This window comes from Oncorhynchus masou, chromosome 17, assembly GCF_036934945.1.
Source record: "Oncorhynchus masou masou isolate Uvic2021 chromosome 17, UVic_Omas_1.1, whole genome shotgun sequence".
NCBI lineage: Eukaryota > Metazoa > Chordata > Actinopteri > Salmoniformes > Salmonidae > Oncorhynchus > Oncorhynchus masou.
The window spans coordinates 1,588,862-1,601,416 of NC_088228.1; the positions used below are offsets into that span (position 1 = coordinate 1,588,862).

General features: G+C 49.6%; 2 protein-coding genes across 7 annotated transcripts in view; one reads left to right on the forward strand and one right to left on the reverse strand.

Annotated features, from left to right (window-relative positions):
• The first annotated feature begins 2,295 nt into the window (after positions 1 to 2,295).
• On the forward strand, positions 2,296 to 3,033 carry LOC135558076 (skin secretory protein xP2-like). The gene has a single exon (XM_064991827.1). It carries the CDS (start codon positions 2,296 to 2,298, stop codon positions 3,031 to 3,033), a length of 738 nt encoding a protein of 245 aa, XP_064847899.1.
• Positions 3,034 to 7,794: 4,761 nt separating this feature from the next.
• The window catches only part of LOC135558309 (casein kinase I-like), a 56,012-nt gene continuing 51,251 nt past the window's right edge, over positions 7,795 to 12,555 (reverse strand). For all 6 annotated transcript variants that reach the window (XM_064992041.1, XM_064992039.1, XM_064992040.1 and 3 more), the window contains 2 exons: positions 10,870 to 10,976; positions 7,795 to 9,130 (listed from right to left, as the gene is read on the reverse strand). In XM_064992041.1, the coding sequence (XP_064848113.1) occupies positions 9,079 to 9,130; positions 10,870 to 10,976 (159 nt within the window). In that variant the 3' untranslated portion in view covers positions 7,795 to 9,078. The remainder of the gene's footprint in view (positions 9,131 to 10,869; positions 10,977 to 12,555) is intronic.

Below are 12,555 nucleotides of genomic sequence, written 5' to 3' on the forward strand. Positions count from 1 at the left end.
AAGAGGAGCGACCCAGGGATGTGTGTGCTTTGGGGACCTTTAACAGTGTGTGACTGGCAGAATGGGTGTTGTATGTAGAGGTTGAGGGCTGCAGTAGATATCTCAGATGGGTGGAGTGAGGCCTAAGAGGGTTTTATAAATAAGCATCAACCAGTGGGTCTTGCGACGGGTATACAGAGATGACCAGTTTACAGAGGAGTATAGAGTACAGTGATGTGTCCTATAAGGAGAATTGGTGACAAATCTGATGGCCGAATGGTAAAGAACATCTAGCCGCTCGAGAGCACCCTTACCTGTCGATCTATAAATTATGTCTCCGTAATCTAGCGTGGGTAGGATGGTCATCTGAATCAGGGTTAGTTTGGCAGCTGTGGTGAAAGAGGAGCGATTACGATAGAGGAAACCAAGTCTAGATTTAACTTTAGCCTGCAGCTTTGATATGTGCTGAGAGAAGGACAGTGTACTGTCTAGCAATACTCCCAAGTACTTGTATGAGGTGACTACCTCAAGCTCTAAACCCTCAGAGGTAGTCATCACACCTGTGGGGAGAGAGGCATTCTTCTTACCAAACCACATGACCTTTGTTTTGGAGGTGTTCACAACAACGTTAAGGGCAGAGAAAGCTTGTTGGACACAAAGAAAGCTTTGTTGTAGAGCATTTAACACAAACTCCAGGGAGGAGCCAGCTGAGAATAAGACTATCATCTGCATATAAATGGATGAGAGAGCTTCCTACTGCCTGAGCTATGTTGTTGATGTAAATTGAGAAAAGCATGGGGCTTAGGATCGAGCCTTGGGGTACTCCCCTGGTGACAGGCAGTGTTTGAGGCAGCATATGTTCTGACTTTATACACTGCACTCTCTGAGGTAGTTAGCAAACCAGGCCAAAGACCCCTCAGAGACACCAATACTCCTTAGCCGGCCCACAGGAATGGAATGGTCTTCCGTATCAAAAGCTTTGGCCAAGTCAATAAAAATAGCAGCACAACATTGCTTAGAATCAAGGGCAATGGTGACATCATTGAGGACCTTTAACGTTGCAGTGACACATCCATAACCTGAGCGGAAAACCTGATTGCATATCAGAGAAAACGAACATCAACAAAGCCAGTCAGTTGACTATTGACAAGTTTTTCCAACACTTTTGATAAACACGGCAAAATAGAAATAGGCCTATAACAGTTAGGATCAGCTTGATCTCCTCCTTTAAATAAAGGATGAACTATGGCTGCCTTCCAAGCAATGGGAACCTCCCCAGAAAGGAGAGACTAAAAGGTCAGAAAGGAGAGGTTAAAAAGGTCAGCGATAGGCTTGGCGATGATTGGGGCAACAACCTTAAAGAAGAAAGGGTCTAAACCATCTGACCCAGTTTAAGGAGCTCCTTTAGCACCTAAGACTCAGTGACCGCCTGCAGGAAGAAACTTTGTAGCAGGGCAGGGGGGAAAAGAGGGAGGAGCATCTGGGATAGTCACATTAGAAGGGGTGGGAGATGAGGGAATGTTGGACGGGCAAGGAGGCATGGCTGAGTCAAATAGGTATCCTGACTTAATGAAGTGGTGAATGAAGAGCTCAGCCATGTGCTGCTTGTCAGTAACAACCACATCATCAACATTAAGGGACATGGGCAGCTGTGAGGTGGAGGGTTTATTCTCCAGGTCTTTAACCGTTTTCCAGAACTTCTTGGGGTTAGACCCACAGAGAGAGAACTGCTCCTTAAAGTAACTAACTTTGGCCTTCCGGATAGCCTGAGTGCACGTATTTCTCATTTGCCTGAACAATAGCCAGTTAGCCTGAGTATGCGTTTGCCGAGCCTGTCACCAAATGCAATTTTTGAGGTGGACTCTGCCAGATCACGGTCGAACCAGGGGCTGAACCAGTTTTGAATTCACATTTTCTTTATGGGGGCGTTTGTTGACAATACCACTGAAAATATCAAAAAATAAGGTCCAAGCGTCTTCGACAGAGGTGATCAAGCTGATTCTATACCATTGTACAGAGGCCAGTTCATGAAGGAAGACTTGCTCATTAAAGTTTTTTTTTAGCAAGTGTCTATGACAAATCAGGACAGGTCGTTTGACTGAGCAGCACTACCGTGCTGCGTCGACTACACCGGCTGTCCTAGCTTCACTGCTTATCGGTTGAGAGCCACGCTTTTCTTCGTCGCAAGACCAACATAGTGCTAGCTTCCTTTGGCTAACTTTGTGCTAACCAGCTAGGCTACTAGCCCAAGTGGCGAACGCTACCTACGTTTAACTTTGGGTTTTTTAGGAGCAATAGTGCCTGCTAGCTCAGCCCATGGGGTACCGAGCAAGGCCCCGGCCGCAGCAAGGCCCCAGCTCCAGCAAGGCCCCAGAACCCAGCAAGGCCCCAGAACCCAGCAAGGCCCCAGCCCCAGCAAGGCTCCAGCCCCAGCAAGGCCCCGCCACAGCAAGGCTCCAGAACCCAGCAAGGCCCCGGCCCCAACAAGGCCCCAGCCCCAGCAAGGCCCCAGCCCCAGCAAGGCCCCAGCCCCAGCAAGGCCCCAGCCCCAGCAAGGCTACAGCAAGGCCCCAGAACCCAGCAAGGCCCCAGCAAGGCTCCAGCCCCAGCCCCAGCAAGGCTCCAGCCCCAGCAAGGCCCCAGCCCCAGCCCCAGCAAGGCTACAGCAAGGCCCCAGAACCCAGCAAGGCCCCAGCCCCAGCAAGGCCCCAGCAAGGGTCCAGCCCCAGCAAGGCCCCGCTCCAGCAAGGCCCCAGAACCCAGCAAGGCCCCAGCCCCAGCAAGGCTCCAGCCCCAGCAAGGCCCCGCTCCAGCAAGGCCCCAGAACCCAGCAAGGCCCCAGCCCCAGCAAGGCCCCGCTCCAGCAAGGCCCCAGAACCCAGCAAGGCCCCAGCCCCAGCAAGGCCCCAGCAAGGCTCCAGCCCCAGCAAGGCCCCGCTCCAGCAAGGCCCCAGAACCCAGCAAGGCCCCGCCTCAGCAAGGCCCCGCCCCAGCAAGGCCCCGCCCCAGCACATCCATGCCCATGACCATATCAAGCAAGGACATGCAAATTGATTAATCAGCTGTGTTTGCTTGGGATGGAGAAAAGGCGTGACACCAAATCAGGCCTGAGGACTGGCGTTGCCCCTGCCAGGCTGGTTCACCATCACCTACATCTCAGCATGTTTATGTTATAATCGTTTTACATTATCATTATAATCGCACACGCATTGATGTCAGACATGCACCTACCCCAATGCTCTGTTTCTGATGACTGGGATGAATGCAGGAGTAGATTTCAGGAGCAGGACCAGACACCTTTTTGACAGATGACTGATTTAAGGGCATGTACGTGATAGGCCTATCTGGTTTACATGATTATGATGTCATAATGCTTCTTGAAAGTGTCATAATGTGTGATTTCCTTCGTCCAAGTGAAGTGACTCGGGATGTTCTTAATGTTTCATGACAACGTCATAGAGTGTATTTAAAAGTTAAAAGATTTAAAACATGTATAAAGAACTCAAAACAAAAGGGTTAACAAACAAACGTTCAAACGAAAATAAACTTCTTGGTCCGGAATTTTTGTTGTTGTTGAATAAATGTGGGTTAACACATCATAGCCAGCCATAAAATGCATGACAGTGTAATGACCATATTAAAAGATCATCAAGGACAACACCCACCCGAGCCACTGCCTGTTCACCCCCATATCATCCAGAAGGCGAGGTCAGTACAGGTGCATCAAAGCAGAGACCGAGAGACTGAAGAACAGCTTCTATCTCAAGGCCATCAGACTGTTAAACAGCCACCAGTAACTCAGAGAGGCTGCTGCCAACATTGAGACCTGATCACTGGCCACTTTTAATAAATGGATCACTAGTCACTTTAAATAATGCCACTTTAATAATGTTTACATATCTTATATAACTCATATCACATGTATATACTGTATTTTATACCATCTATTGCACCTTTGCCATCGCTCATCCATATCCATCCATCCATCCACTTATATGTATATATTCTCATTCACCCCTTTAGATTTGTGTGTATACGGTAGTTGTTGTGAATTTGTTAGATGACTTGTTAGATATTACTGCATTGTCAGAACCAGAAGCACAAAGCATTTCGCTACACTCAAATTAACAACTGCTAACCATGAGTATGTGACCAATCAAATTTGATTTGACAACAGGTTATGACAGGTAATGTTAGCCGTTGTGACACGATGATGACCGTGTCACAAATGGAACCCTACTGTAACAGTTTCTTTCCACTATACATTTAAAATAAGTTAAAAATACACATTTTATGTCTGTGAGTTACCAGAGATTTTAACAGGTTGAGAATGCTCATCAATTAAAGAACATTTACAAAAAGATATGCAAGCCTAAAACATGTTTCACATTTCAAAATGAGACAATCATTAAAAAAAAAATGGCACAAATGATGACTTCCAAGTGACTGACTTGGACCAGCAACATTAAAACCCATTGACACTTGGGGCTTGTCCCAAACAGCACCCATTTACCTTTTAGTGAACTACTTTTGACCAGGACCTGTATGATTTAGGTCATTAGTGCAAAATATTGGCAGTAGGGTGCCATTTGGGTCACACAGGTTTTATTGAGGCTACCTGTAGTTATACAACCGTACTGGTTCACTGCTTTCAGACATCTGCCGGGTGTAGAAACGATCCTACATCTGCCGGGTGTAGAAACGATCCTACATCTGCCGGGTGTAGAAACGATCCTACATCTGCCGGGTGTAGAAACGATCCTACATCTGCCGGGTGTAGAAACGATCCTACATCTGCCGGGTGTAGAAACGATCCTACATCGGCCGGGTGTAGAAACGATCCTACATCGGCCGGGTGTAGAAACGATCCTACATCGGCCGGGTGTAGAAACGATCCTACATCTGCCGGGTGTAGAAACGATCCTACATCGGCCGGGTGTAGAAACGATCCTACATCTGCCGGGTGTAGAAACGATCCTACATCTGCCGGGTGTAGAAATGATCCTACATCTGCCTTTATTTCTGTTTGTCGATGTTAAACTTTAATCCCAGAATTCCATGTACTTTTCCCCCTCTAAAGTGCAATTTTAAAGAGATTAAATATTTGTTTATCTTCATCCTGCTATCTCTCCCGCCCGCCACACTACCTGAGAGCAGCCACTGTCCACTCATCCACCCACGCCCATCCATGTCCACTCATCCACCCATGCCCATCCATGTCCACTCATCCACCCATGCCCATCCATGTCCATCCATCCACCCATGCCCACCCATGCCCATCCATGCCCATCCATGTCCATCCATCCATCCCCATTCATTCATCCAGCCATCCATCCACATCCACCCATGCCCATCCATGTCCATCCATCCACCCATCCCCATCCATGTCCATCCATCCACCCATCCCCATCCATGTCCATCCATGCCCATCCATGTCCATCCATCCACCCATCCCCATCCATGTCCATCCATCCCCATCCATGTCCATCCACCCATCCCCATCCACCCATCCATGTCCATCCATCCACCCATCCATGTCCATCCATCCACCCATCCATGTCCATCCATCCACCCATCCATGTCCATCCATCCACCCATCCATGTCCATCCATCCACCCATCCATGTCCATCCATCCACCCATCCACATCCATCCACCCACAGGAAATAAGAGAAAACAGAATGAAATAAAGAAAAAAAGATCTGTTTCCAGAAGATGCTCTAATGAAGTTCCAGTGTTCAACAACTCGGAGGGTTTCAAAACGTCATTTTAAAATACAAGAAGGAAGGAAGCAGTATTCATGGTAATGTTTCTGGTGCACACGCATTTCTGTTACACTGGAGCTGTGATCAGAAACGACTTGGTAAATGGAGCATGTATCACTCTTCATGTGTTACAGTGGTCTGTTTCTGTCCTCCAGTTCAGAACGTTCATATGGAACACAGTTTCCATCTTTCTGTCCTTCAATAATCTCGCAGGTCTTTTCTGGCTCCATCCATCCATCCATATATTCATCCATCCATCCATCCATCCATATATTCATCCATCCATACATCCATCCATCCATACATCCATATATTCATCCATCCATATATTCATCCATCCATCCATATATTCATCCATCCATCCATCCACATATTCATCCATCCATCCATATATTCATCCATCCATATATTCATCCATCCATCCATATATTCATCCATCCATCCATCCACATATTCATCCATCCATCCATCCATATATTCATCCATCCATCCATATATTCATCCATCCATCCATCCATATATTCATCCATCCATCCATATATTCATCCATCCCATCCATATATTCATCCATCCATACATCTATTCATCCATCCATATATTCATCCATATATTCATCCATCCCATCCATATATTCATCCATCCATATATTAATCCATCCATCCATATATTCAACCATCCATATATTCATCCATATATTCATCCATCCCATCCGTATATTCATCCATCCATATATTAATCCATCCATCCATATATTCATCCATCCATCCATATATTCATCCATCCCATCCATATATTCATCCATCCATCCATATATTCATCCATCCATATATTCATCCATCCATCCATATATTAATCCATCCATCCATATATTCATCCATCCCATCCATATATTCATCCATCCATATATTCATCCACCCACCCATCCATCCACCCATCCATCCACCCATCCATCCATCCATCCATCCGTCCATTTTTTCATTCATCAGTCCGTTATGAGGGTTATCTTTCCGCCATGCCATCCATCCATCCAGTATAGAAAAATAAACATGAATTCCTTCTGCTCCTCTTCTCAGCTCCAAGCACACAGACAATCATGGTTCTGGTCCGTTGGTTCCTGCCTGCCTGTCTGTCTGCACAAGGCAGGTCATCACAGCAGGCATTAGTCTGTGTTGTAGTACTGCGGGAGGGTCAACAGGGAGCGCTCTAACTGTACAAAGAGAGAGATAGCAGGGTGTAGAGCACACAGCTCAATTTCAGCACTGCTTTCTTCCCATTAGTCAGTCTGTGCTGTTCCCTTTGCTGTTCCTCTCCCCTTCACTAGTGTCGCCTGGAGGCCTCTCTCCCCTTCACTAGTGTCGCCTTGAGGCCTCTCTCCCCTTCACTAGTGTCGCCTTGAGGCCTCTCCCCTTCACTAGTGTCGCCTTGAGGCCTCTCCCCTTCACTAGTGTCGCCTTGAGGCCTCTCCCCTTCACTAGTGTCGCCTGGAGGCCTCTCTAACCTTCACTAGTGTCGCCTTGAGGCCTCTCCCCTTCACTAGTGTCGCCTTGAGGCCTCTCCCCTTCACTAGTGTCGCCTTGAGGCCTCTCCCCCTTCACTAGTGTCGCCTGGAGGCCTCTCCCCCCTTCACTAGTGTCGCCTTGAAGCCTCTCCCCCTTCACTAGTGTCGCCTTGAGGCCTCTCCCCTTCACCAGTGTCTCCGGAGGCCTCTCCCCTTCACCAGTGTCTCTGGAGGCCTCTCCCCTTCACTAGTGTCGCCTTGAGGCCTCTCCCCTTCACTAGTGTCGCCTTGAGGCCTCTCCCCTTCACTAGTGTCGCCGGAGGCCTCTCCCCTTCACTAGTGTCTCCGGAGGCCTCTCCCCTTCACCAGTGTCTCCGGAGGCCTTCCTCAGTGTCTCTTGAGGCCTCTCCTTCACTAGTGTCACCTTGAGGCCTCTCCCTTCACTAGTGTTGAGGCCTCTCCCCTTCACTAGTGTTGAGGCCTCTCCCCCTTCACTAGTGTCGCTGGAGGCCTCTCCCCTTCACTAGTGTCGCCTTGAGGCCTCTCCCCTTCACTAGTGTCCGCCTTGAGGCCTCTCCCCTTCACTAGTGTCTCTGGAGGCCTCTCCCCTTCACTAATGTCGCCTTGAAGCCTCTCCCCTTCACTAGTGTCGCCTTGAGGCCTCTCCCCTTCACTAGTGTCGCCTTGAAGCCTCTGCCCTTCACTAGTGTCGCCTTGAAGCCTCTCCCCTTCACTAGTGTCGCCTTGAAGCCTCTCCCCTTCACTAGTGTCGCCTTGAGGCCTCTCCCCCCTTCACTAGTGTCGCCTTGAGGCCTCTCCCCTTCACTAGTGTCGCCTTGAAGCCTCTCCCCTTCACTAGTGTCGCCTTGAGGCCTCTCCCCTTCACTAGTGTCGCCTGGAGGCCTCTCTCCCCTTCACTAGTGTCGCCTTGAAGCCTCTCTCCCCTTCACTAGTGTCGCCTTGAGGCCTCTCCCCTTCACTAGTGTCGCCTTGAGGCCTCTCCCTTCACTAGTGTCGCCTTGAAGCCTCTCCCCTTCACTAGTGTCGCCTTGAGGCCTCTCCCCTTCACTAGTGTCGCCTTGAAGCCTCTCCCCTTCACTAGTGTCGCCTTGAGGCCTCTCCCCTTCACTAGTATCGCCTTGAGGCCTCTCCCCTTCACTAGTGTCGCCTTGAAGCCTCTCCCCTTCACTAGTGTCGCCTTGAAGCCTCTCCCCTTCACTAGTGTCGCCTTGAGGCCTCTCCTCTTCACTAGTGTCGCCTTGAAGCCTCTCCCCTTCACTAGTGTCACCTTGAAGCCTCTCCCCTTCACTAGTGTCGCCTTGAAGCCTCTCCCCTTCACTAGTGTCGCCTTGAGGCCTCTCCCCCCTTCACTAGTGTCACCTGGAGGCCTCTCCCCTTCACTAGTGTCGCCGGAGGCCTCTCCCCTTCACTAGTGTCACCTGGAGGCCTCTCTCCTTCACTAGTGTCGCCGGAGGCCTGTCCTATTCACTAGTGTCACCTGGAGGCCTCTCCTCTTCATCTGGAGGCCTCTCCTCTTCACTAGTGTCACCTGGAGGCCTCTCCTCTTCACTAGTGTCGCCTGGAGGCCTCTCCTCTTCACTAGTGTCGCCTGGAGGCCTCTCCCCCCTTCACTAGTGTCGCCTGGAGGCCTCTCCCCTTCACTAGAGACGCTGGAGTCCTCTCCTCTTCACTAGTGTCTCTGGAGGCCTCTCCCCTTCACTAGTGTCGCCTGGAGGCCTCTCCCCTTCACTAGTGACGCTGGAGTCCTCTCCTCTTCACTAGTGTCTCTGGAGGCCTCTCCCCTTCACTAGTGTCGCCTGGAGGCCTCTCCTCTTCACTAGTGTCTCTGGAGGCCTTGCCTCGTCCTCCTCTTAAAGAAACAGCAGCACCTGAAACAGAACACAAATTAACAATAGGATTCAATTCTTTATTGTTCTCAGACACTGACTATACAAAACAATAAGAACACCTGCTCTTTCCATGACCAGGCAAATACCGATGAAAGATGAGACCCCTTATCGATGTCACTTGTTCCATCCACTTCAATCAGTGAAGATGAGGGGGAGAAGACAGGTTAAAGGATGAATCCTAAGCCTTGAGACATGGATTGTGTGTGTGTGCCATTCAGAGGGTGAATGGACAAGACAAAATATTGAAATGCATTAGAAGGGGGTATGGTAGTATGTACCAGGCGCACCGGTTTGAGTCAAGAACTGCAACACTGCTGGGTTTTTCACGCTCAACAGTTTCCCGTATACCAAGAATGGTCCACCACCCAAAAGGACATCCAGCCAACTTGACAACTGTGGGAATAATTGGAGTCAACATGGGCCAGCATCCCTGTGGTACACTTTCAACACCTTGTAGAGTCAACATGGGCCAGCATCCCTGTGGAACGCTTTCAACACCTTGTAGAGTCAACATGGGGCCAGCACCCCTGTGGAACGCTTTCAACACCTTGTAGAGTCAACATGGGCCAGCATCCCTGTGGAACCCTTTCAACACCTTGTAGAGTCAACATGGGCCAGCATCCCTGTGGACCGCTTTCAACACCTTGTAGAGTCAACATGGGCCAGCATCCCTGTGCAACCCTTTCAACACCTTGTAGAGTCCATACCCCGATGAATTGAGGCTGTTCTGAGGGCAAAAAGAGGTGCAACTCAATATCAGGACGGCGTATAATTATATACATTTTCATGCCAAACAAGATAGTCAACCTGGCTCAGATCCTAGTATGTGCTTTTTGCAGTGTTTATTCATCGACATTCCGGACACATGGCTCTTAGCCAGAGGATGAACATGTTGGCCAGCTGGCCTAGAAGACCCGGTAACATTCAGGTCAACAAGCTGTTCCTCTCACTGGTCTTTCGGGCGAGCTGGACATATCAATTAGCACCGTCTGAAAAGTACTTCGGGCTTATTTTCATCTTCATTCATCGAGCAGTGAGTGTTGGGGAAGAGGGCATGGGGGACGGAGGAAGGAGAACGGTGGGATGGAGGAAGGGGGGGGGACAGAGGAAGGAAGGAGGGACAGAGGAAGGAAGGAGGGACAGAGGAAAGACGGAGGGACAGAGGAAGGACGGAGGGACAGAGGAAGGACGGAGGGACAGAGGAAGGACGGAGGGACAGAGGAAGGAAGGAGGGACAGAGGAAGGACGGAGGGACAGAGGAAGGACGGAGGGACAGAGGAAGGAAGGAGGGACAGAGGAAGGAAGGAGGGACAGAGGAAGGAAGGAGGGACAGAGGAAGGACGGAGGGACAGAGGAAGGACGGAGGGACAGAGGAAGGAAGGAGGGACAGAGGAAGGACGGAGGGGAAGGAGGAAGGACGGAGAGACAGAGGAACAGAGGAAGGAAGGAGGGACAGAGGAAGGACGGAGGGACAGAGGGACAGAGGAACAGAGGGAGGAAGGAGGGACAGAGGAAGGACGGAGGGACAGAGGGACAGAGGAACAGAGGGAGGAAGGAGGGACAGAGGAAGGACGGAGGGGAAGGAGGAAGGACGGAGAGACAGAGGAACAGAGGAAGGAAGGAGGGACAGAGGAAGGACGGAGGGGAAGGAGGAAGGACGGAGGGACAGAGGAAGGAAGGAGGGACGAGGGGAGGAGGGCGGGGGGCGTCCATCTTACTTTGTGTCGTCGGCCACCTCCACCTCGGCCGGGGCGGTGATGGGGGCGTTGGAGTGGCCCGCAGTCGGATCGTCTGTATTCAGCTCCCCATTGGTTGAACTCATCACCTGCAGGGGAGCATCATGGAAAGTTAGATGTTGGAAAATGGTGGCTTACTGTGGTCATAAATACAGTGCCTTGCGAAAGTATTCGGACCCCTTGAACTTTGCGACCTTTTGCCACATTTCAGGCTTCAAACATAAAGATATAAAACTGTATTTTTTTGTGAAGAATCAACAACAAGTGGGACACAATCATGAAGTGGAATGACATTTATTGGATATTTCAAACTTTTTTAACATAATCAAAAACTGAAAAATTGGGCGTGCAAAATTATTCAGCCCCTTTACTTTCAGTGCAGCAAACTCTCTCCAGAAGTTCAGTGAGGATCTCTGAATGATCCAATGACCAAAAGTATGTGGACTCCTGCTCCTCCAACATCTAATTAAAAAATCATGGGCATTAATATGGACTTGTTCTCTCCTTTGCTGCTATAACAGCCTCCACTCTTCTGGGAAGGCTTTCCACTAGATGTTGGAACATTGCTGCAATAACAGCCTCCACTCTTCTGGGAAGGCTTTCCACTAGATGTTGGAACATTGCTGCTATAACAGCCTCCACTCTTCTGGGAAGACGTTCCACTAGATGTTGGAACATTGCTGCTATAACAGCCTCCACTCTTCTGGGAAGACGTTCCACTAGATGTTGGAATATTGCTTCGGGAACTTGCTTCCATTGAGGTACTGATGCTGGGCGACTAGGCCTGGCTTGCAGTCAGCATTCTAACTAATCCCAAAGGTCTTTGATGGGGTTGAGTCAGGGCTCTGTGCAGGCCATTCAAGTTCTTCCACACTAATCTCGACAAACCATTTCTGTATGGACCTCACTTTTTGCACGGGGGTATTGTCATTCTGAAACAGGAAAGGGCCTTCCCCAAACTGTTGCCACAAAGTAGGAAGCACAGAATCGTATAGAATGTCATTGTATGCTGTAGCGTTAAGATTTACCTTCACTGGAACTAAAGAGCCCAAACCATTAAAAACAGCCCCAGACCATTATTCTTCCTCCGCCAAACTTTACAGTTGGCATTGGGGCAGGTAGCGTTCTGCTGGCATCCTCCAAACCCAGATTTGTCCGTCGGACTGCCAGAAACGTGATTCATCACTCCAGAGAATGCGGTTCCACTGCTCCAGAGTCCAATGGCGGCGAGATTTACTCCAGCAGACACTTAGCATTGCGCATGGTGATCTTAGGTGATCTTAGGCTTGTGTGCGGCTGCTCGGCCATGGAAACCCTTTTCATGAAGCTCTCGACGAACAGTTCTTGTGCTGACGTTGCTTCCAGAGGCAGGTTGGAAACGAGGACAGACTATTTTTTACACGGTTCAGAACTCAGCGGTCCCGATCTGTGAGGTTGTGTGGCCTCCCACTTCGTGGCGGAGTTGTTGTGGCCTACCACTTCGTGGCTGAGCCGTTGTTGCTCCTAGACGTATCCACTTCACAATAACAGCACTTACAGTTGACCGGGGCAGATCTAGAAGGACAGAAATGTTGACTAACTGACTTGTTGAAAAGGTGGCATCCTATGACGGTACCATGTTGAAAGTCACTGAGCTCTTCAGTACGGCCCATTCTATTCTATTCATTC